Source organism: Pleurodeles waltl, chromosome 3_1, assembly GCF_031143425.1.
Source record: "Pleurodeles waltl isolate 20211129_DDA chromosome 3_1, aPleWal1.hap1.20221129, whole genome shotgun sequence".
Taxonomy (NCBI): domain Eukaryota; kingdom Metazoa; phylum Chordata; class Amphibia; order Caudata; family Salamandridae; genus Pleurodeles; species Pleurodeles waltl.
In genome coordinates, this window is record NC_090440.1 from 1,633,283,322 (window position 1) to 1,633,308,919 (window position 25,598).

The 25,598-nt window shown below is 46.1% G+C and overlaps 1 protein-coding gene across 4 annotated transcripts in view; it reads left to right on the forward strand.

Moving 5' to 3' along the window:
* Positions 1–25,598, forward strand: part of UBR3 (ubiquitin protein ligase E3 component n-recognin 3) — a 1,605,611-nt gene that overhangs the window by 1,123,313 nt on the left and 456,700 nt on the right. For 2 of the 4 annotated variants that reach the window (XM_069225311.1, XM_069225313.1), the window contains one exon: positions 11,955–12,167. In XM_069225311.1, coding sequence (XP_069081412.1) covers positions 11,955–12,167 — 213 coding nt within the window. The remainder of the gene's footprint in view (positions 1–11,954; positions 12,168–25,598) is intronic. The other 2 variants (XM_069225312.1, XM_069225314.1) reach the window with 1 other exon arrangement.

A 25,598-nucleotide genomic window follows, 5' to 3' on the forward strand; every position in this document is an offset into this window, starting at 1 on the left:
AAAGGCTATTGGGGACCATGAGGTGAAATTCTACATCCCCAAGGACTGGAAGACTCCTCATCCAGATTGGTCCATGTACAAAGGTCAGCACTGGTTCTGTTCTCAGTCCAGAATGCGGTCCTGAGGTTGATCATTGCGCTCTAAATTTTCAAGTATGTTGAAGAAAAAAACATAAAAAAAGAAGTGCGACTCTGGCCCTTTTCCCCTACTCTTGTATTCCTGAGGAGGTGCAGGAGAACCACTTTACCTCTAGATCTCTCCTCTGAATTAGGTTGACTTCAGAGACAATCCTGCAAGTTACCCCATGTTTCCGGGGCCATCTGTAACACCGAGACAGATCCAAGAGTTAAGCGAGGCCATGGGCCAACTCTCTGGATCCCGTCTGACTCCCTATGATGCACCTGTGAGCCCCAAGGAGCTGAGAGGCTTTCCATCTGGGATACCACCTGCAAGTTCATCCTCAGCACCAGTTGGATTCTTCGAAACCACCAACGAACCTCCCTAGCTACTGTACTGGTACTGCCTCCAGCTTCACCTATCCACGTTGGTTTCCAGAGCATCAATACTGACTCCATCGATGCCGGTGGACGAGGTGCCCATTGTACTCTCCAACACAGAGTTGGACTGCTACAATCTTGACTGAGCTCGATTTCATCAAACCACAACCTCCACCGCTTGACATCCCACCTTCCATGCGTTGCATTCCTTGTTTGGTACAGATTCGCACAGGGATTATGACCCAGGTGATGAAATCGGTCAATCCTACCATGAAAAGAATCAGTATGAGGACCTCCAGAGGGCCAATAGCCTTGACACCTCTCTTTAGTCTGGCCTTCTAACACCACCTAGGGCCGGCCCCTGAAGAGAGTGCTTCCTTTTTTATGGTCCATGTGGAGAGCAAACAAAGTTCTCGCCCTCCAGTTCCCCAACTTATTGGTCAAAACAAATTTCCTGACTGAAATGTTTCAGCCAGCGCAACCTCCTGTGAGCCCCTGCTACCGTTTAACAAGGCACTCACTGATATTTTCCTGGCAGCCTGGGCCAAACTTTGCTCTGGCCCCCCAGTTATCTGCCAGACTGCAAGACACCATGACCTGCCCTGACGATACTGCATTTTTGTCTCAGCACCTCTCTTCTGAGAGCTTAGTCGTGCAGGTGTGTAACAGTCGGACGAATTCAAATACCTTTCCAGATACTCCCAGCGATAGAGAGCTCAAAATAATGGAGACTTTGTGTAGAGAATGTTTTCTTCCACCAGTTTTCCTGCAACTATTCCCATTCCTTTAGCGATTCATTGGCTGAAGTCCTCCCTGGTGTCCCAGAAGACATCAGACCTGTCCTAACCCAAGTCATACAGAACAGTTGTGATGTGACCAAATTCACAATTTGCCTTTGGCACCAGTGTCTCCACTCATCAGCACGCTTGGCTGTGGTCGATGGGGTTTTTAAAGTGATGTCCAGTCGTCTCTTATGGACATGCCCGTTGACGGGACTCAACTCTCAAGAGACTTTAGAGAGATTATGCTGTGGAGTGGTTCAGAGAGCAGGGCCACAGCATGCTCCCAGAGCTTATTTTCACAGCCCTGTCAGCTGCATCAGCCCTACCATTTGTTGTGCAGTTTTGGTAGATATACCCCATACCGGCATCCAGTCCAGCCTCAGCAAGGTGCTCAGCTGTTTCCTGGCCAGTCAGCCTACTGCCCCAGATCCTCCCACCCCCTCCTGCCCCACCTGCCATAATACTTCAGTGTGCCCTTAGTGGAGCACACCCACCTTGCTGTATTCAGGATCCAACAATTCTTGCCGGGTTGGCAGACCATAACATTGCAGTTGTGGGTCCCTCAGATTGTCCAGAAGGGATCCACCTTACCCTTCATAGCCACTCTACCGCACCTTTAACCGACGCCGGACAGATTGACCGAGAACCATCTGTCCATCTCACATCAGGAAGTGCAAGCCCCTTTGTCCAAAGGGATTGTTGAGAGGGTGCCTGCACAAGACGTTGGTCGTGCTCGTTATTCCCACTACTTTTTGGTGCCAATGAAGGACGGGGACCTTTGTCTTATACTAGACCTTCTCACTCTCAATGCCTTCCTCCTGAAGGACAAATTCAGAATGTTCACCCTGCCCCAGATCTTGTCTGCCCTCGACCCAGGACACTGGAAGAGTAGCATTGGATCTGCAGGATACCTGTTTCCATATCCCTCTTGGATGTTCATGAAAGTGATGGTGGTGGAAGCAACACACTTTCAGAGGCCAGGGGTCCTAGCCTTTCCCTCCCTCAATGACTTGCTGTTGAATGCGGGTTTGTCCCAGGGGATCGTCAACCATCTCCAGTTTTCAGCGAACCACCTGTCCTCTTGGGGGTTCAGTGTGCCGAAGTCCCACCTGACTCCTCCTCAGACGATTCTCTTCATGGGAGAAATTCTGGACATAGTTTGGTTTTGTGCCTTTCCCTAGAACGGAGACTCTATATGATTTTTTTCAACCTCTGTCCTGGATTTTAGTGAGGTGGAGTCTGAGGCTACTATGATTGATGGCCTCCTGCATCCTGCTGGTCAAGCATGCTGGGTGGCATATGCAGGCTCTGCTGTGGGATCTGAAGTTTCAGTGGGCCCAACATCAAGGGGATCTCTTAGGCCACATCCAGATTTCAGAGGAGACTAAAAAACATCTTTAGTATGTTATACGGTTCCTATGAATCAAGTAGGACTGTGTATCTGGTCAACATAAACATTATAAAGGTACTCAATCCACATATGCCATCAGAAAATGTTGATGTGATTCCTAGTTGGCTCACTGTGCTCCATCTGAACCCCTAAACACATCAGGGTACCATAAGGGTTTTGCAACCTAGAGCATAACTACTGAGATTCTCAAGGAAATAGCAGAAACAGATCTACCCTTTCGTTGTCACTCAGCATACTCAAGTTGAGATACTGGAAAGAAAGGAACATGTCTTTTAGAGCATTTATTGCAAAAATCGTATTCTTGCATAAAAACATGAGCTACAGTTAGGAGGCAACCGAGTCAAAGCATGGTTACCAGCATTACTAAAATTGTGAAAAAGATAAAAAGTTCAACCATGGTAATGTCATTGTGGTGGTACACTCCTATCTGCTACTACCTACATTATTGAGAGCATAGTAGGAGTATCCTCTACCAGATCAACTCGGATAGCCCAATCCCCATCCCTCCACCCCCAAATACCTAGGTAAGATATATCGGGAAGCTAGGAAGCTGGTGTAGTGCAGGCTATTGTCCTGTGTGTGGGGTAGAGGTCAGAATCAGGATCAGCATCAGTTTTAGGCAAGCTTCATCTGGGCCACTGCCTCGTTGTAGGATAATCCCCATGGAAGTGCTCCTCTGCTGAATATGCCATAGAGGCAGTTTCTATAATACAAGCACTGTACCTGTTGCACGGTGTCAGAGGTGCTGGCTCGGCGTTATGATATGTCTGCAATTGTGTCTCCATGGACAATCCGAATACTTAGGGCATCACATTCTGTGTGCTCAGCTGTGGATGGAGTGTACAGAATAGATGGCATCCACGGTTGCAAGAAACAAATAATATGTGCAGTAATTTCTCTGTATATTATCCCATCAGTAAAAAGCCATGTAAAAGGTTACCATCTGAAAGGAAAGTTAAAATGTGCATTTTAAAATGGAGGCACTAACCAGGCCCTAATGTGCTTTACCACAAGTGTTGGCTACTGGACACGATTGCGTCCATAGTAGACCCTTTACCTATTCCATCCGGAGCTGACAGTAGTGAGCTACATATTACTTATTGGTTTGGTGCGGACACCGGGGAGAGATTGGGATCAGAGGCCTCTGGTCTCCAGCGGAAACTTGACTCCATATCCACCTTTTGGAGCTAAGGCCGATCTGCTTGGCAACAAAAGCTTTTTTTTTTCCATCCATTAAGGGGAGGCTGTGTTGGTGCCACTGGCTGAACTATCAAGGAATGTTCCTGGTGGTAAACCACCTGGCAAGATCCTTGAATAACAGAGTGGATGAGCTCAGCCATAGTCACATAGTGGATCACGAACGGCAATTGCATCCAGAGATGGCACAAGTTCTCTTCCACTAAAGAGAATAACCTTGCCTTGATCTGTTCGCCACTTCAGAGAACATGCAATGTCAGCAGCTCAGTTTGTTGGAGTTTCCAAGGTGTCTTTCACTAGGAGATGTGTTCCACCCCAAATAAAATAACTCAGTTTTATACTAGTGCACTGATCACAGTCCCAAGCAGGGTTACTTTAAAAAGGTTTTGGCTACGAAAACCTTAGTAGTCGAACAAAATAAACTGATTTTGTCCAAAGGGCTCATGCTGACTACGTTAAAATATTTCAAGTTAGAGCATGGCCATCCAACGTGGCCGAGTAGCCATAATCCACAGAGGATCATTACATAACATACTTGGAGACCTCAACCATCGCGCATGCCAGGGCCCTAAAGTAAGCATCAGAGGGAATAGGGAACGCAGGGGCATACATAGGGTGATGCACAAACTGTACGGTGATGTTTTAGTCGCCAGAATTGGAGTGACCAATGGTAGAGGCCTTAGAGGCAACATGTCGGTTGGCGCAGTGCTGTGGACCTGACCTGACTTATTATTGAGTTACCTGACCTTGGCATGGTGCCCACCGGGTGGCAACAGGTGCAATGTGAGGGAGATCGAAGGTAGTCAGAAAGAGATTAATCATGATTGATACAACCTCTCAGCTTGGATGACTACCTGCAAGAGTAGAGCGACAGGGAAACATGGATGACGGATCTCTGGCAGCTGGGATGATACCTCTAGTTTTCCCCAGGCCAGGTAGATACTTACAGCTCATGACACCCTAAGAGTAACATATAGTGTTTGGAGCGGAAGAGTCAATCAGGGGTGTGTTGATTTGTGTGGCGGTGGAGGTGGTGCTGCAGCCGGTCCCGGTGGCAGCTGCTAGTTCTGGGCCTAGCCAGGATGAGAGAGTGATCTCACTTCTCCCCCTAGACAGTGCACAGTTGCCAGGCTCGGAGTTGCATCTATGTCACACAAGAAGCTACCGTCCAATAGAGTCTCTAATTACTTTGCCACTGCTGAGCCCAAATCGGAGGGAACATCACAATCCTTGGCAGAGAGTATGGCACTGACGAAGGATGACTTCCTCGCTTCGCTACGCGACTTTAAGAATGAACTACGTGAAGAACTTACTGCAGACATTAAAGCCACCTTCGAGTCCTTCAAATCAAAAGTCAATTCCTGTTTACCCTCCCTCCATACTGATGTGGATTCAGTAGGTGTCTGCGCTGTGGACCTCAAGACAAAGGTGCAGGAGATGGAGCACTAGCTGGCCCCTCTGGAAGGCAGTATCACCTAGCTACAAACACAACTTCATCTTACGCTCCTTAAATGTGAGGTCTTGGAAAATCGCTCACGTAGAGATAATATTCGACTCAGGGGCCTAGAGGAGGGTAGCGAACGCCAGGACCTTGAGGCATTCATAACAGCTTTCTTCTCCAACATCCTGGGCGATGATCACCCAGAGGTCTGACTGGAGCATGTGCACAGAGGTCTGTACCGCTGGAGAGGGGAAGAGACCCATAGACATCCTTTCGAGAGTGAGCTACTTCAAGGTGAAAGAGCTGATCCTTCAGAGGTCAAGGAAACAAGATACCATCTCCTTTCAGGGCGCAGATGTGCTCACTGTACCAAGATGTAGCCCCGGCAGCGTTAGCTCTCAGAGTACAATTTTGCCCAATCACAGATGCCTTGAGGTCTAGAAGTGTCAGGTACAGATGGACCTTTCCCTTTGGCATAGCCTTTAAGCTCAACAACAAACAGAAATTCACTGATTTTTAGGAGGCATCTCTACAATTGGGAATAGAGGCTAGGGGCCCCAACATAACCACTGAGAACACTGACTTGTCGCAAAGGAGATCGGAGGCCCCAGCCACCACAAAGGCCTGGCAAAAGCAGAAAAGGGGGAAAAGGAATCACAAGAAATAAAGAGCCACAGCTAATGCAATTGTTATGAGTGGAGCGAAAGAGGTAATTTTGCCTCTTCAACTATCGCTCTGAGATTTTCTGATCCACCCCTCCACTGAACGAGGAACCCACTTGGGTCCCACTGACTAGCATCGATGGGGGGGCTGGCTGCTCTCACTAGCCTTGCTACATGTTGGTGCCATGATTAGCATTGCTCCAACGTATGACAGATGTCATTCACAGCATGGCAATGTGCAACTCGTTATGAGGTATCAGGGTGGGTGTGTGTTCACTGCCTGTCATGGTAACCTCTAGATGGTATGGTTTGCAGCTACAGAGTTTTTGTTTGGTAATAGTTATTGTTCTGTTTTTTATGTTTTCTTACCTTTCTCTTTCTGTGGACTCAAGCATGGATTACAGTTTTGTATATATGGAGGCGATGGGGGAGCTGGGTTGGGAAGGGGGAGGGACCACCTGCATTAGTTTTATCAGCTACCCCCCCCCCCCCCCCAATGGAAAGGGGGGAGGCTAACAACAGGGCAAACTACTCAGGAGGCAGGACGCTTGAAATCTTAACGTGGAATGTTAAGGGGCTGAACTCCAGCAATAAGAGGTCACAACTTTGGAAATATTTTGGGGACAACCACTTTGACATAATTGCCCTGCAAGACACTCATCTTAGGAGGGGGGTGGACATCGGCTGCACCACAAACAATATCCACATGCCTGCACGGCTTAAGCGACCACAAAACATAACAGTGTGGCCTTGATCTTTCATACCTCAACTCACTTCCAGTTGCGGGGCACGAAACAGGACAAGGAGAGTAGATACTTAATAACCAAGGGTTGTATCAGAGGGAAACTGTGCACCGTAGCTACATTGCATGCTCCCAACAGTGGCCAATCTCAATTGCTCTTTATCCTTTTAATCCTCCTTGGAGGGATATGCGGAAGGTGACATTCTCCTTTTAGGAGATTTTAATTTAATATGGGAAAACACTCAGGACACAACCCAGCCTCATAGAACACAGACGAGTATTTTTACGAAGTCCCTCAACCGATTGGGCCTATTTGATGCATGGAGAGCGGTCACCCCCACAGTAAAGGACTATGGCCCTCATTACAACTTTGGTGGTCTTACAAAAAGACCGCCGAAGCTGCACGCGCCACTATACCGCCAGTGGTGGCGGTATGTGTGGCACCCTATTATGACATTTCCGCTGTGCCAGCGGATGGAAACAACGTTTCCGCCTGCTGGCCCAGCGGGAATGTCACATCAACATTGAAGCCGGCTCATAATAGAGCCGGCAGCAATGTTGATGTGCAGCTGGTGCAGCAGCACCTGTCACGCATTTCACTACCTGAAATTTCGGGCAGTGAAATGCGCTATGGGGCTGTGCCTGGGGGCCCTGGAACTGCCCATGCCAAGTGCATGAACAGTGCAGGGGCCCCAATGGGCACCCCGAGTCCCCCTTACCGACAGGCTTTCCATGGCACTGTTTACCGCCATGGAAAGGCTGGCGGTTGGGGATTATGACTGCCTGGCGGAAGTCTGGCGGTCAGTTGCAGGGGCCGGCGGTATGGCCGTGGCTAATGCGCCATGGTGATAATACACTGGCGGTACACCGCCAGCCTGTTGGCGGTGTTACCCCCAATGTACCGCCGGCCGTCAGGGTCGTAATGAGGCCCTATATGTTCTTCTCGCACTCCCGTAAATCATATTCGATGATCGACTATGTCTTCCTGAGCCATCCTCTACGACAGGCAGTTAGAACGGCAGCCATCCGCCCCATCATCATCTCTGATCATGCCCCTCTAGGGATAAGGTTCAACTGGCCCACAACTAGTTCCAAGTTTCACAGATGGTATTTTCCCAATATCCTAGCACGCGACTGCTTATTCTGAGATTAACTTTGAAAGGCAATTAGGGACTGCTTTTAGCACAACAATCCTACCAACACCTCACAACTTGGGATGCATTGAAAGCAGTTATGCGGGGCAAATGCATCTCTCTAGCGAGCATGCTGCACCAACAAAAGACTAAAGAGAGCCAGGACTTAGAAAGTGAATTTATAGCAGCAGAACAGACCCATAAAGACTCGCCTACCTGGCTCTTGCAGAAGAAGGTGATTTCTCTGAAAGGTAAACTACAATCCATATAAACTAATAGTGCAGAAATCTCACATTTGCGCTTGAAGAAAACCTCTCACGAAAAGGGGAACAGAATAGGCCCAATGCTGGTGCAACAGCTACGCACCAGACAGGAGAAAGACAACATAGCCCAAATCCGAGATGATTCAGGTTAGCTATAGTGTGCGGAGGAAGAGAAGGCCCAAATATTTTGGGATTTTTACACCCGATTATATACTTCAGAGCTGCTGGACATACATGATCAAAAGGCTTACTTAAAGCAAGCAAACCTCCCACAAGTCTCACCAGAGGCCAACAAAACTTTAATAACTCCCATTACAAAGGAAGAGGCACAGGCAGCCATTGATTCTCTTCCGCTACACAAATCACACAATCCCGACAGCCTTAATGCCCAATTCTGTAGAACCTTTAGTTCGAACCTGGCCTGCCACCTCACTGAGCTCTTTAACCAGGTAATGGAAGACCATGCTATTTTTCCTACTATGGGAGAAGCCCTACTAACGCTCATTCCTAAATCTGGGAAGAACCCTCAATCATGTGCTTCCTATCGCTCTTCTAAATTTTTACTCTAACATTTTGACTAGAAGAGGTATTGTCTGACTTGATTCACTTCGGCTAATCGGGATTCATTAAAGGTCCCCAGACACATGAAAATCCATGACGAGATGGAGAAGGTGACTAAGAAAAAGATACCTGTTATACTGTTGGCACTTGATGCTGAAAAGGCTTTTGACCATGTAGCGTGGTCCTTTTTAACAGCAGGGGGGGGGGGGGGGCAGGTGGGTGCCTGAAGATTTTGGACTTGTTTCATGGGAATGATATCTTAACATTTGAGAACTTCTGCAGGGACTTTCAATTACCCTCATCAGAACACTTCCACTACACTCAATTAAAGCATTGGGTATTACACCTGCAAATTCACTTGGCAGCTACCACGGAACTGCTCCCGATTGAACACTTTGTTCGACAAGGGGGATTCATACGGGGATGTATCTCTACCCTCTACAAGCTACTGATTACCGCACAACACAATTACTCCTCACTCTATGTAACATTTTGGGAGAAGGTTCTTGGTTCCACGATGGAGGGAAAGCAGTGGAGCATACTCTTTCGAGATATCCCCGAGTGTAACCCCTCGATGGGAGAGGCACACTACAAGCTACTTTCAAAATGGTACCCGTTAGCAAAAAAACGTAAAACGATCTTTCCCCACACATCTGACAGATGCTGGAGTGGCTGCAGAATGTTGGGTGATTTTTGACACACCTGGTGGGACTGCACAACTATCCGTCCATACTGGGAGGAAATTTTATCACAAATTAAAGATATTTTGGGTTACCCTATCCCCAGTATTTTTGAACACGTACTGTTGGGTATCCGAGCACCATTCCTGAAGCACCAAACATTGGGAGATCGCTTCATGATGTGGCTAACACTTGGAGCCGCCAAGATGACCTCGGCATCGTTTTGGAAGAAATGGTTCCCCTCCTATAGCACTGTGGTACATCGGCTTTGGCAGTTCCTCTCCATGGAACAGATCCCAAACATTTTGGTGGACATGAGAAAGGGCTTTGAGTATACTCTCTAAGGGTCTCCCTCTTACGTCTTGCCTCCCGCATCTTCGGACACTTAACCTTTTCATGTATGGAAGGGCTCCTCATCTTGGTTGGGAAAATCCCCTACAGTTGTACCCATACTTGATGTGGTCCCGTAAGCCCTTTTTATACATGCTAATATTGTTCCACGTGTTACTTTAGTTCTGTTTTGTATAACTATTTAAATTTATGTACTAAGTTATCCTATATCATCAATGTGGTACCTATTTCAGTAATACGCAATACTGACTGGACTGAGGGAGATTTCCTGCCAATAATATATTGTTTCATACTGTAAGCCATTTGTTGGTCATGGTGAACCCGTATGTAGCGTACAGTCTGAGCTGGCTATGTTTAAGCTACCACATTGTTGTTTCTATCTGTGCCACTAAAACTTTAGTAATGAAAGATTAATAAAAAAATCTTTCAAATTTTTTAGGCAGCATTTTTTTACTTTCCAGATAAGCTCTTCCAGGTATGTCACTTTTCAGCTGAAAACCCGAAGTGCAAAAACATTTGGTTATATATATTAAGCGGATTTCTTGCACTGGTCATGTGCAGGGTTGGTCAGATCAGTCTTTAATTATTTTTGAAATTGTATTTGAAATAAAAAGATTGCTAAGTCAATTCAAATACCAGTATACCGGTATTCACTGTAATCCACATAGGAAGGTTCTGAATGGCACAGGAAAGACTAGAAACATCCCCTTTATTTTACTGTCAGTGGAGCAGGAATTTAACAGAGGTAGACCAGCTGGAGCAAAGTGTTTGGGCTAGATCCGGATACCGTAACAAAATGAAGCTGGGAACAGTAACAAAAGGAAACACTTGTTGGAGGTAATATAACAAACACTTCTTTGTAGATGTTGTGTCTGTGATTTGTGTTCTGTTAAACAGATGTCTCAACTCCATTACCAGTTGCCATTCTACAATTCTACAATTCTCGTTATATTTGTTTACTTCTTTTTGTAAGCAGTTAAACAGTAGCACTCCCAGTTGGGTGGTTCTAGACATCAGTATAACAAGTAAGAGATAAACCCAGCCCCACACATTTTCCCATTGTGACGTACTCCTTTCCACTACCCATGTGTTCTTGTCCCCTACATATTGTGTGGAGTTCAGGGCTATCAACTTATACACATAAAAATTAAAAATGGTCTCAGAAGTGAACTGAAGGCATATGATTATAGTTCCTTCCTGAAAATATACATTTAGTTATAGAATGAGGATGTAAAAAGAGATAGATGAAAGAAAGGGTAGGACAAATATATCCTTTTTGTGTCAACTCCTTATGCATAATATGTGACCATCATCCTCCATTCTGCCCCACTCAGAATGTGTATAACGGTGTGGACACTAGTCATCAGTTACTATCAAAAAGAGAGGTATAAGAAACTCCTGTTTTTTGTTTTTTTTTAACTGATTCTCATCCACCCAGTTCTGTGTAAAAAGGCTTCACCATTGAGTCCTTACCCAGTATAAAAGTTCATACTGGCTGTGTAAATCTGCATTTGTGACAGCAGTAAATAGGACTACAAATGCCTGTAGGTTTCCATAGTGTTCCACTCTTTATTTCTCAGGAATCATGTGGCTGACTAGAAAAAGAAATTGTGTGTCGGAAGAATCAATGGTTCCTCTGTCCAGCTGCCTACTTGTTTCAACAGTTTTTTGTCATTGCCTGTATGGTCATTCAGCCTTCATCAGGATTTACCATGTCCCAAATATTTTATCCACCTATGTTTTCCACCTATGCATCCATGCCATGCATACATTCCTACAAAATACATTGCCAGATTATTGGCTAACCAGACTCTTCTGGGGTGTGTTGTATTTTTAGAGGTCTTCTCTCTTGCCCCATGGGAAATTACAAGCAGGTGACCCTTGAGTTACGCTTACATGTAAGAGATCGCCACACATTATCACCTACTCTGATGCTTAACTCTTTTCCTTGCTCTGCTTATTTGGTTCGTTATTACTCTGGCCATCAGTGGCATATGCTCAAGAAGGTTAGTAGGCCTGGCAGTGTTGATGCAGGTGGCAAGGGCAGTAGTGCAGACAGAAACAAAGAAGTGGCACTAGCCATCTTCTTTTTTGTTTTTTGATTAGTATTGTTACTGGGTAAACTTCTTGATCCATCCCAGTATTGTGAGTCTTCACACATTGATAATGGGCAGTAACTGAGGCCCAAGCAAGTACACTCATCATTAAAGTAACTTCTCTTTTTTTTTGTACAGAATGACCAAGTCTTCCAGGGCTTTTCAGTTGACAAAGGAGAATTTACATGCCCGCTCTGCAGGCAGTTTGCCAACAGTGTCCTCCCTTGCTATCCTGGAAACAACATGGAAAAATGTATATGGCAATGTCAGAACAGCAAAAGTATGCAAGATCTTATCGAAGAGGTGGAGGAACTTCAAGAACAGTTGGGAACTTTCCCCGTAAGCATCAGTGTAAGGCAATTGGATCCTTGTTAATTTGCATCTGTTTGTTATTTATTTTTATCATTTTATTGTGACTGGTAATGGATAGCATGAATTGATTATGTGATAATATTTGCATAGTGTGCTATACGGTGAGGCAGCCTCTGTGGGCAACACACTTAAAGGAAATTGTTGAATCTGCTTACTTTATAAACTGTCATTTATTTTCTTGTGTTAAAGATAAACTCTAAAATACATACAATGAGAGCAATTATCTGTCTCTGCTTTTTTTGCGTTTACGTCAGTGAATAATGCCTGTAGAAGCTGGTGGCGAATATAGTTGGCAATTTGTCTTAAGTGCATACAGAGATATGTGATAGCCAATGGCATTTTGATTCATTCAAGCACCTAAAATACAAGTTGGAATTTTTTCGCGGTTGAATCTGTGCGAGGCAGATGGCTACTTGTTTAATTAAATGCGTATCCTAGTTTAAGTTGTCTGCTATTTTACTGTATTGCCAATGTACGACTCTGGATATCTCTTTTGATGGAAAGACTGTTTGGAGACAAACAGTACAGTGGAAAAAATTCTAGAATGATTTATAGATCTTTGGTGTATTTGCTACAATTAAGTCCATCTACAACTAGCAATGAGAAAGCTCTATGCCATAGCCTTCACAGGCGCTTACTAAACCTTTTGTAGGGCAGCCCCTGTACTTGAGACTTTCAGAAGGAGTGGGCAAAGAAAGGATGACCCTTCAGACAATGGCTGCAATGTAGCTGCACCATAGGGTGAACCCCCCCCCTTACGCGTTGTTACACTGGTGTGACAATATTCCATTATATTGCCATCTATTGTTAAGCAATGGGACTAAAGCCACAGTGTAACAGTGGTAGCGTTGGTTTCACAAATGCTGTGTCACAGGTAGAAAGGAATGGGGGCTATTGTTCCAGGCCGTAGCATTTTATTTTTCAAAAAGGGAAATTGGATTTTTTTTTTTTTTTGGTTGTTTTTAAATCTTTCGTCTAAACTGTTTCAAGAACGGCGGACTGTATGGTATCCCTCAATATTCAGGACACATGTCCATGCTCCATATTTGGTCCCACACAAAAATATTGCACATGGTTTGTTACATAAAGCACACATATCCCTTTCTTTGTCCTTTTGACATGACCTCATGTCAGCTCTTGAGATTTACACAGTAATTGCAAGAGATCTACATTTCTTGGGAGAGCAAACATTTTTTTGCCTAGGCAACTGACTCCCAAACAAAAATCTCCTAGTACTAGTCTCCTAAGCCCGCCTGGACAATAATAGCACTGCTGCAAGTTGTTCTTATCTGGACTACAGATTTCCCCAAAACAATTCCTAAGAAGTTTTCCTCTGACAACAATGGCACTGCTGCATGAAGTGACATTTCTCTTGAACCTACCACCATCAAAAAAAAAATTTTTGGACCACTTGTGAGCACTGTTCAGATATAGGCGTTTGCGATTGTGGTGAGGGTCAGAAGCATTAAAGACATGATTCCTATATATCTGTTGATCAGGTTCTGCTTGTTAGTACAGTTTCTCAGATTGATAGAGCTTACAGCATCTCTCCTCCTTTTAGTACATTAAGCACAACCGCTAATTAGGTTCTTGTAGTGGCCGCTTTAGATTCAGAGGTAATAATTCCTAGCTCATCTCCTGATGGTATGGCGGAATGTCATAATTTTGCTTAGTCTAAGCAGTAAGACTACCTGGTGAAGTACAGGGTTTTTCTCTTCCATATTATCAGGTCAAGAAATGTCAAATGTCTCTCTGACAGGTTGAGTCTGCCTTTGAAGCTATGCTGCTTTCTTGGTTGTTGTTTCTGGAGAGAGCCACTGTCCTTTAGCGGTTCTTTGTCCTTTAGGTGCAGGTCAGTCCTCGGAGTCCTCAGAGGTCACTGGTCCCGCTGGATGCGTTGCTGTGCAGGTTCTTTGACTCTGGAGACAGGCCGGTAGGGCTGGGGCCAAGTCAGATGTTGTCTCCGTCGTCTCTGCGGGGCTTTCAGGTCAGCAGTCCTTCTTGTTGTAGGAATCTGATTTCCTGGGTTCAGGGTCGCCCCTAAATACTCAATTTAGGGGGGTGTTTAGTTCTGGGGGGCAGTAGCCAATGGCTACTGTCCTGGAGGGTGGCTACACCATCTTTGTACCTCCTCCCTGAGGGGAGGGTGGCACATCCCTATTTCTATTGGGGGAATCCTCCAAAACCAAGATGGAGGACTTCTTAAGGCAGGGGTCATCTCAGCTCAGGACACCTTATCGGCTGTCCTGACTGGTGGTTGACTCCTCCTTGTTTTTCTCATTATCTCCTCCAGACTTGCCACCAAAAGTGGGGGTTGTGTCTGGAGGGGCGGGCATCTCCACTAGCAGGAGTGCCTTGGGGCATTGTAACACGAAGCCTGAGCCTTTGAGGCTCACTTCTAGGCGTTACAGTTCCTGCAGGGGGAGGTGAGAAGCACCTCCACCCAGTGCAGGCCTCAGAGAGCACAAAGGCTCTCATCCCAGGGGGTCAGAAACTCGTCTCAGTGACAGGCTGGCACAGACCAGTCAGTCCTGCTCTGAAGGATTGGGTAAAATGCAGGGGGCATCTCTAAGATGCCCTCTGTGTGCAATTCTTTTTGATAAATCCAGCACTGGCATCAGTGTGGGTTTATTATTCTGAGAAGTTTGATACCAAACTTTCCAGTGTTAAGGGTAGCCATTATGGAACTGTGGAGTTCGTATTTGACAAACTCCCAGACCATATACTTAGTATTGCCACACTGTACTTACAATGTCTAAGAATAGACTTACTGTAGGGGCATATTGCTCATGCAGCTATGCCCTCACCTATGGTATAGTGCACCCTACCTTAGGGCTGTAAGGCCTGCTAGAGGGGTGTCCTACCTATGACACAGGCAGTGGTTGGTGGGTATGGCATCCAGAGAGGGATGCCATGTCGACTTTACCTTTTTCTCCCCACCAGTACACACAAGCTGCCTTGGCAGTGTGCATGTGCTTAGTGAGGGGTCCTTTATGGTGGCATAATACATGCTGGAGCCCTTAGGGATACTCCCTCGTCACAGAACCCTTGGTACCACTGGTGCCTTTTACAAGGGACTTAGCTGTGTGCCAGGGGTGTGCCTATTGTGGGAACAATGGTACAGTTTTAGGGAAAGACCACTGATGCTAGGGCCTAGTTAGCAAGATCCCATCACACTTCTTAGTCAAGTCAGCATCAATATCAAGCAAAAAGTGGAGGGGCAGGGGACAACCATACTAAAAGGGGCACTTTCCTACACACACCCCTGCCTCAAATGAAAGAGGATGAGACTAATCTTTACCAAGAGAGTCTTCATTGTCTAAGTGCAAGAACCTGGAAAGTCCATCTTCATTGGCATGGGCAGTCCCAAGTCTCTGTTCCACTGAAACGTTAATTCCCTGTAGGGAGATGGATCACATCAAAAGTTTAGGATTTTTACCTTTCATTTGCATCAGTCATCTGAGAGGTCTGTGGTCTCTTCGAACAATAAAGTGAGTACCAAGCAAGTATGGTCTCAGCTTTTTCAGTGACCAAACCACAGCAAAGGCCTCTCTCTCAATGGCACTCCAAAGCTGCTCTCTGGAGAGTAACCTCCTGTTAATAAAAGCGACAGGCTGGTCATGGCCATCATCATTGGGTTGGGACAGGACTGCTCCTATCCCATGTTCAGAGGCATCTCTCGGCATAATGAACTGTTTAGAATAATCTGGAGCTTTGAGTACTGGTGCTGAGCACATTGCCTCCTTCAGGGTGTCAAAGGCCTTTTGACAGTCAAGAGTCCAGTATACCTTTTTGGCATCTTCTTTGAGGTCATTTCTGTGAGGTGGTCACAATGGATCCATACCTGTAGGAAGCTGGCTCTGTATATACTAAATCAAACTGAGATATAGTGTGCACAAAGTCCAGTGGTTCCCCAAGAGGCTTGACAAAGGCAATAATAGGTAATACTAATGCTCGATTTGTGGTAGTGTGGTCAAGCTGTTAGGCTTATCAGAGGGTAGTGTTAAGCATTTGTTGTACACACACAAGCAATAAGTGAAAACACGCACTCAATGACTTAACTCTAGACCAATAGGTTTTTATATAGAAAAATATCTTTTGATAATTTCTAGAACCACAAGATTCATCTAGCAGGTAAGTACATTAAATGAAAGGTACTTTTGCATAGGTAAGTTCAACACTTTGAATTAAATCGACAGTTCATATTTCGTTAAAATGTCAAAAAGCTATTTTAAAAGTGGACACTGCAATTTTTAACAGTTCCTGGGGGAGTTAAGTACAGTACAGTTTCAGAGGTAAGTACCTTTGCGGGTTCAATCTCCAGGGTATAGGTAGTCCACCGTTGGGTGTTCAAGGCAACCCCAAACACCCAGCAACACAGGTCTGGTCAGGTGCAGAGGTCAAACAGGAGCCAAAATAACGTGGGCGCCTATGGAGATAGGGCGTACTCTGGTTCCAGTCTGCTGGCAGGTAGGTACCCGTGTTTTCGGAAGGAAGACCAGGGGGGGTTTGGAGGAGTACTGGAGGGGGCCCCAAGTAGGCACAAAAACCACACCCTCACCGGCACAGGTGGCTGGTTGCAGAGTGCCAACAGGACGTCGGGTTCTCAATAGAACTCTAAGGAGGGACCTGGGGGTCACTTAGGTGCTGAAGGCAGGACACAGGGAGGCTTCCCGGGCAAGCCACTGACTTGGCAAGGTGAGAGCCGCATGCTTGTCATTGCTGCACCGGTGGTCAGTTTCTCACAGGTCTGGGGGCATTGAGTGTGTGTTTTCACTTATTGCTTGTGTGTGTAACACTACCCTCTGATAAGCCTAACTGCTCGACCACACTACCACAAATAGAGCATTAGTATAATCTATTATTACCTCTGTCAAGCGTCTTGGGGAACCCCTCGACTCTGTGCACACTATCTCTCAGTTTTTTGGGGTCTCTGGCCTCAGTGTATAGGAGCTCATCTTCCCAATAGACCCTGTCGGAGCCACTAACATCTCCCTTTTCCTTTGCAGCTGCTTGCTGCCTCCGACCTTCATGAGTGGGTCAAGTCTTTTGTCCCTGGCACAGCTGTTCCCTTGAGGGTTCCCCTGGGTTCAAGAGCTCTACCTGCTAAGGATTCAGCTCCATGGACTCAGTTCCCTCAGAAGATAAGACTCCTTCCTGAGAAGAGAGGTCTTGTTTCTTTTGCTGCTCAGAAGCTGGTTCCTCAGTCTTCTTGCCCTTTTTCTTGGAAGGATGGGCCATCATTACAGGCTCCAACACTTCACCCTGTGCTCAGCTTTGTGCTCGTGTGTTTACACACACCATCTCAGGGATTCCCAGCATATCTGCATGGTGTTTGAGTTCTACCTCAGCCCAAGCTAAGAACTCCAGATCATTCCCTAGCAAGCATTCCACTAGGATTGCAAAGAGACCACTATGCGTTTCAGGCCAGTAACACCTCTGCATTCTAAGCTCACCATATTGAGATATTGGAATGGACCTTAGTTACATTTTCAGCATTGGTAACTGGATAGGTTTGTCCAGCCAAATACTGTCCTGGGGAAACCAGTTTTTCGATCACCCTGGTGACACTGGCAGCCGAACCTGTCAACTCTGTGCCTTCATGCAGGGAGATTGAGCGGTGGCAGTTGACGGCTTTTGACCTTCTTCCTGAAGTCTGTTAAATTATGTTGACCGGCAGGCGTCCCTCCACTAAAACGGTATATGCCTGCCGTTGGAAAGGCTTTGTATAATATTGTACAGAAAGGTCTATTGACCTACCCATTATTTAGGTGGACACAGGTGTCCAGTACATGAGTAAAATGGCTTCCCCACACTTACGAAGCCCAGTGTAATGGAGCTGGAGTTCGTAGGGGCACCTCTGCTCATGCAGGGGTGCCCTCACACACAGTTACCTGCACCCTGCCCTCTGGGCTAGGAGGGCCTACCATAGGTGTGACTTACAGCGACCTGGTGCAGTGACCTGTAGTGAAAGGGTGCATGCACCTTTTCATGCAGGCTGCAATGGCAGGCCTGGAGACGTATTGTGCATCGTCTCCCATGGGTGGCACAATACATGCTGCAGCCCATGGGGACCCCTGGTGCTGCAGTGCCCTAAGTACCATATACTAGGGACTTATATGGGGGCACTAGAATGCCAATTATGGGGTGTGCAGAGTCCGAAGCAACCAGATTTAATGGAAGAGAGCACAATCACTGGGGTTCTGGTTAGCAGGATCCCAGTGAAAACAATCAAAACACACTGACAGCAGGCACAAAGTGAGGGTAACCATGCCAAAAAGAGGTACTTTCCTTCACAAGTTCCTTACCTTCGGTAACAATGTATCTGATAGAGACAGGATTTAGCTGCAGATTCCTTAATGACCCTCCTTTCCTCCGCGTTCTGAGAGCTGTCTTACTCTGTTGTCACCATAGATTTCATTTTGGTGATCTACCTGGCCTTAAGACTTGAGCGATAATTGACACAAAGGTGTCTTGAGTTCACTGCACACTGTTTACATCGCCAACTTCTATTGTGGCTCCACATTCTGAGCATGGAAAACAGTCACGGAAGAAACCGGTGTCAGCGGGGGAGATATATAGACTCTGTTGACACACATCAAGTGGACAACGTCATTACGGAGTCACGTGAAGTCCTCTGCTGACGGCCAGATGTACTAGGGGAGAAAAATTTCCGGGTTCAGGTGGGCGCCTGGGGAAGATTCTAAGTTAAGGAATCTGCTACTAGATCCTGTTTCTACCAAATATATCGTTACTAAAGGTAAATAACTTGTTCTTCATGACATCTTCTGTGGCATCATTGAAACTATCAGAAAACTAGGCATGGCGAGGGTGTGACTTAGAGTTACCTTAGGGCATGAGTTAGTTACTTGGAACATTTCTTTGTCCCTTTCCAGCTCAGCGTGGATGGCACTGTGCTAATCGTATGCTTAAAAACTTTGCTAGAAAAACAGACATTTGAGGTGAGTAAATTGAGGTGTTGCTGGTATTGTAGGTTGCTCTATACTGGATCTGCTCTCCACCTAAACTTGGGAACTACCCAGAGTTTTCTTTTCTTTTTTGCATAATTTGAGTCACTCTAGGCCTGAAAGAGTATTGTTTTGGCTTAAATTGGGTGCTCCCTTGAGCCCAGACAAAGCTAAACTTCATGACATGTGTTTTGCTCATTCCAAGTTGGCTTGGATGGTATTTTACCTGTCCAAAGCTGCAGTACTGTGCCTGGAGTGGTGAAAGGCTTTTGTCATTTTGCAACTTAGCATGGATGGCACTGTGCTAATCCTTTGCTTACAAAATGCTAGAAAAACAGACATTTGAGGTGAGCAAATTGAGATTGTTGCTGGTGTTGTAGGTTGCTCTATACTGGAGCTGCTCTCCACCTAAACTTGGGAACTATCCCGGAATTCTTTGATATATATATATATATATATATATATATATATATATATATATATATATATATATATATATATATATATATATATATATATATATATATATATATTCATTCATTAGTGCAACAAACGTTTCCATCACTTGAAAACATGTCTTTTCTTATCAGTGGGTTGTTTAAAGATGCGAACACTGACAAACTTCTTCACTGCAGGCTTTTGGGACACTCAGTAACACCTTGTGGGACTGCAGGCTTATGCTGCTTGTTCTCATAACGCCTATTAATAAACGGTGGGACTACGTGCTTGTGCAATTCACTCTAAGGACACCCATCAACAGCCTATGATGCTGCATGCTTTCATGGCTCACTCTCCAGACACCTAGCATTGGCAAAGCCAAAAGGTCAATTTAATGCCAGACATATTGGCTTTGCCTGTGCTTGTTTTTCAAATGGCAACAGGATTCAAAACTTGTAAGGACTGACGCAAACAAATATTAGTGAATGATCCTCACAAGGTCGGACTCTGGTGTTTGAGTTCCTGAGACGACTCAACATTGTGTGTCAAATGCAGTTGAATGAATTAAAAAACCATCCCGGATCACAAAGCCAAGCTCTACGTTGCAGAACATTAATGGGAGGCTTGAAGGGCCTGATCCTGCTCAAAGTCACAGATATCGTCTTGTTTCCAGGGTCGGACCCATGAGCAGTCTTGTACCCAATCAAAGTCATTTGGTAAGACAAAAAAGAAGAAACCTCGGAAGTCGAAGCACAGCTGGACCTCATCCCACCATGAAGAGTCACGCGGCCCCCGGAGTACCTCCAAGTAATGGTCATGTGTCTCCAACCTCACGACCGATCCCCACCCATGATCCTAATTCACCCGGATTTCCCAAATCCACAAGTGACACTGCAGTAGGTCCAGGCCTTCAAAGAGGATATGCTGTGGATCTTTACTACCCTATTAGATTGCTCTGGATTGCTTTTGGGGACTATGGATCTGAGGCAGCCTCTGTTTGTTCCACCACTGGTTGATCCCTCTCTGACAGTGCCTCTTATCCTCACTCCAGGAACAGCCCCCATCTCTGGGACCAGCACCCCATATGATGTCATGACATTGCCAAGGCTCCGAGCGTTGATGATGGCAGCAGTGCCACTGACGCTGAGGGAGGGACTGACAGTCCTTTTGGACTCTGAAGCAAATGTGCTGCAACCTCAATTGACATCACATTCCTGTCGATCCTCAGTTTATTTGGTTTCAGGGCTGCTTCGTCTTAGTTATAGGTTCACTGAACGATGATGCCAATGGCTCTTCCCAACTACACAACAACAAAAATCTCTCTTTGGACCTACAAGGGGTCAGTGATTGAGACATTTCACCCAACACTGGTCTGCACTCTCCTGACTTGGCACCTCCTTTGAAGAGTGTCTCTCCTGTATGGTCATAAGGAGAGCAACAGAGATTTTAGACTTCTACCAAGAAATTATGGAGGTCAAAACAAATGTCCTAACTGAGGTCCTGCGTCCTGGACAGCCCTCATAGGAACTCTTGCTTTTAGTGAGACTTTAACAGACACCATTGGGTACCTGGGCAAAGCCAAGTTATTGCCCTCCAGTCAATAATAAAAAAAAAACAGGAGGCATAATCGTGCTCCATGAGTACCAGCTTTTCTCCTTCAGCACCCAGAACTGGAGAGCCTTGTAGTCCAGACCTCCACCAGCGGGCTCAACCTTATCACGTTTTTGACCACCCTGCCTCACCCTCAGGCCTGGTAATTGCAGCTGCCTCCTGGGACGATATTGAATGCTTTGGTGCATTGTTGCCGATATCTTGCCACAAGTCCTGGACAACATTCAGATCAGCCTACAACAAATAATGTAGGATGTTCAGGATGCTGCAAAATACACCATATGCCTGGGCCTGAACACCACCGACTGCCTGGTTAGGGCAGCTGGCACCAGTGCAGTGGTTTATCAACATGCTTGGATACACTCCACCGGATTTTCTAGCTATGTCCAACATAGTCTAGTGGACACGCTCTTTGATGGCAGTGGGCTCTTCAGAAACAAGCTGGGCTGCATTAACGAGAGGAAAGCAACAACGTACCTTGACCTGAGACCATCCCTTTATCAGTTCCCCCAGCAATGTTGCCCCTTCCGAGTCTTCAGAAGAGCAATCCAGCAGAGGCCACCCCAGACTTTGCCTCAGTAGCTGTAGATCTCCCAGGCCTTTCAAGGCAGAGATTGAGGATCTGGCCGTAAACATCCATGCATGCAGGGGCTCCAAACTACCCAATTCCTCAACCCCCCCACCATCCACAGCCTCAGATAAACCAATTTAAGTTCTCCCTCTGCGATGCTGTTGCCAAGTAGGAGGTTGGAGCGCCTATTACCTCCACAAGTGACAAAGCCTATTACCTCCACAAGTGACAAAGGATCACATCAGGCAGATGGTTGTTCCAAATGTTTCAGAATGGATACTCCCTCCTCGTCCTCTCACTTCTTCAAACATGTCTCCTACTCAAGAATGACTTCCAGAGAACCACTTGTCCATGCTGTGAGGGAGAATTGAGGTTCTCTTGGACAGGGGAGACATAGAGAGGATGCTGGCATTGGAATTCAGAACTGATTATTACTTCTGGTACTGAATAAGGATTGACGCCCCCTCTATATCTTCGGTCCTCAGGAATGGCAAGTTCTGCCTAGTCTGGGTCCAGGAGACCTGATGGTGGCATTAGAGCTGCAGGACACCTATTTTGACATCCCTGCCCTGCGGCCCCCCCCAGACACTACCTGCATTTTCAGATAGGCAACTAGCACTTTCAGTTCTCAGTGCTCCCGCTGAACCTTACCAGTATCCTTCAAGTGTTCACGAAAGCAATGGTGGTGGTTACTGCCCATCTTAGGTAGGAGGTTGGGGATACCAGTCCTCCCATACCTCTGATTGGCTACTAAAGGCAGACTAGACTTAGAGTTGTGGACCACCTCTAGATGACACCAACCTTTTGCCATCGTTTGCTGAAGTCACACCTGACTCAGTCGTACAGAATGCTGTGATCTTTCTCTCGACCTCAGTGAGTCCAGGCTATTTGGGCTGTGATCCTAATATTTCAACCTTCCATCTGGGTGTCAGTGAGTGCGTCTGTGAGACTTCTTTGCCTCTTGCCTCTTGCATCCTGCTAGTGGGTCATACCACATGGAACATGCAGGAGCTGCATTGGGATCTGAAGTCTCAGTGGGCTCAGCACTAAGAGAACCTTACTGATTACATCCTAGTGTCTGAGGAGCTTGCAAAAGATCTGAAGTCGTGGCTGCTGTACTTCCCCTGGACCAGTGACCGAACCCTCTCCCTACTCACCCAAAGCAGAGTTGTGATGGATCTATTTGTTGTAGGGTTGGGGAGGTCATCTGGCAGTGGAGGAGATCAGAAGGCGCTGGTCTCTGGTGGAAACCAGTCTCTACATCAAACTGTTGTAGGCCACGTGCTTGGCACGGAAAGTCTTCTTCCCATCTTTCAAAGGGGAACAGATGCAGGTTCCCACAAACAAAAACACCACCATGTGGTACTGCAACGAACAGGGCAGAGTAGGGTGGTATGTCCTAAGCCTTTTGCCTTTGGAACTGGATGAATTGTCAAGGCATCTCTCTGATTGTGATAGCACCTGACAGGCTGTTTAAATGCCAGGCAGATCAACTCAGTCGGCATCACCTAGGGCATCATGAATGGTGGCTGCCATCAGAGGTGGCACAGGGGTTCTTCACACAATGGGAGAACTCTGGACCGATCTTTTTGCCACTGCAGACAGCACTCAGTGTCCAAGCTTTTTCGCATTAGAGCTCTCAAGGCAGTTTTCCCTCCGAGATAGCTTTCACTTGGATTGGAGCTCTGGGCCTCTGTATACCTTTCTGTCACTGAATCTCCTGCATAAAGTTTTGAAGAGATCAGGAACAATGGGGCCCTTTGCATCCAGACTGAGCAAGAAGATGCACAGAACCTCTGGCCATGAGCATCTGTCCTCAAATCCGGCTTCCCCTTCTGGAGGACCTCCTGTTGCAGCAGCAGGGCAGGGTCCTAGGCCCGAGCCTGCACAACTTCCACCTCTATGCTTGGAGATTGAGCATTGAAGGTTGACAGCTTTTGATTTCCCTTCTGAAGTAGCCCGGCATCTCTCAACTAAAACCATCTATGGGGGATTCTAGAAGCTTGTTGTCTGGTGTTCTTCCTGAGATATCCAAACTTTACAGGCGCATTTGTCTGAAATATTAAACTTTTGTTTATCTGTAATCCAGAAAGATCTTCCTGAGGCGACAACCTTTTTACATTTACTCTATCAGCCATCTTTATTAAAATCACCTGCTGTGATGCGTTTTCTAAAAGGGCTGACCCATATTTTTCCTCCAACACCATTTGTTATGCCTCAGTAGGACTTAGATCTGATTCCCACTTTTCTCGTGTGTGCTCCATTTGAGCCAGTGCACAGCTGCACTCTCTGACTGCTCACCTTAGAGACAGCATTCCTCATAGCGATAATATCTGCTTCTTGTGATTGAGTGAACTAGAAGCATTGTCTGCCCAGCAGTCGTATATCACCACCTTCACATAGAAGCTCGTCCACATAGGACAGTCCATTACTGTGCCAGCTTTCTTTGACCCACCTCATCCATCTAAAGAGGAAGAGAGACTTCATCACGTAGATCCAGAAGAAACCTCTAAGCTTTTACATTGCTCGTACCAAGGACCGTAGAGTGAAGTCAGCTCTTTGAGGAGTTCTTTGTGTCAATGAAGGGGAAAGCTGCACAGAAATGAAACATCTCTAGATGGATTGTCCTGTGCATCAAAACCTGCTATGCACTGTCCAAGAACCAGCTTTCAGAATGCCTAAGTGCTCATTTTACCAGAACAAAGGCTGCTACCACTGCACTGGCGTGCAGTGTGCCAGTCTTTGACATTTGCCAGCCTGTTACATGGATGTCATTTCACACATTCACAAAGCACTACTACCTGATTAGGTAGGTGCAGCGGGAGGGGCACTTTTCCTGTTCTGTCCTGCAGAATTTCCTGGTCAGAGCCATTTCACAGACCCACTGCCTGGAGAGGCACTGCTTAGATATCTGTTCCCAAGGTGAGCAATCTGCGGTTAGAAATATCCATCAGAAGGATGCGATACTTACCTTAGGAAACCCTCATTCTGGTGGATATTGGATCCATCTACATTTCCTTCACCGACCCTCCCAGCGCCCCATTCTGTGGAGTGGATTCTCCTAGTCCATGTTAATAAGATATCCTCCTAGATATCGGCACACTAGCACAATGTGAGGACTATGGCTCCACGTCCGACAGCACGAACAGTTATCAGAAATAAACTGACATTAGCGATCAGAGGTAGCAACTATGTAGGGGCCGAGGTCACATCTGAGGTGGGACAGATCCCACTCAGAGCCACATGACACCATATATCCACATGTGAGCGAATTGCTGAAGAAACTTCTCTGAATCCAGTCTGGCTCCCAGGTGGGTTTCACAAGTTGAAGAATCTGAAGTTAGATAGAGCTTCCATCAGAGAGGTAAATGCAAGTAACCTTTTCTTCTAGCTTTTTCTAGATTATAAACAATGATGGATGTAGACTGCACTAAGCACCTTTCTGATTGCATGAATAGTGGAGGTGTCACATTTAAAGAAATTAGTATTGTGTAAAATGATTGTGCCTCAACCTTAGCTTACCAATGACTTTCAGAATGGTATGTATATCTTTCACTGTTTCCTTAATGTACCAAGTGTGAACAGTTGTGAAAGACAAATGATTTTGCTTGAGAAGAACAACTGTGACAGTCCTGAAAAGCCTCACTTGCAGATCACGGTGTCATGAGGTAATTGGGATTTCACAATGATTGCGTGCCAAATTGAAGATATAAGACCAGTAAGCGGGGCTTCTGAAAAGCAGTAACTCTGTGTTTATGCTAACGTTTTCTATCACTGAAGGTTAGAGTATGTACCGCGTAGTTTGCATGAGCCTGTTGGAGC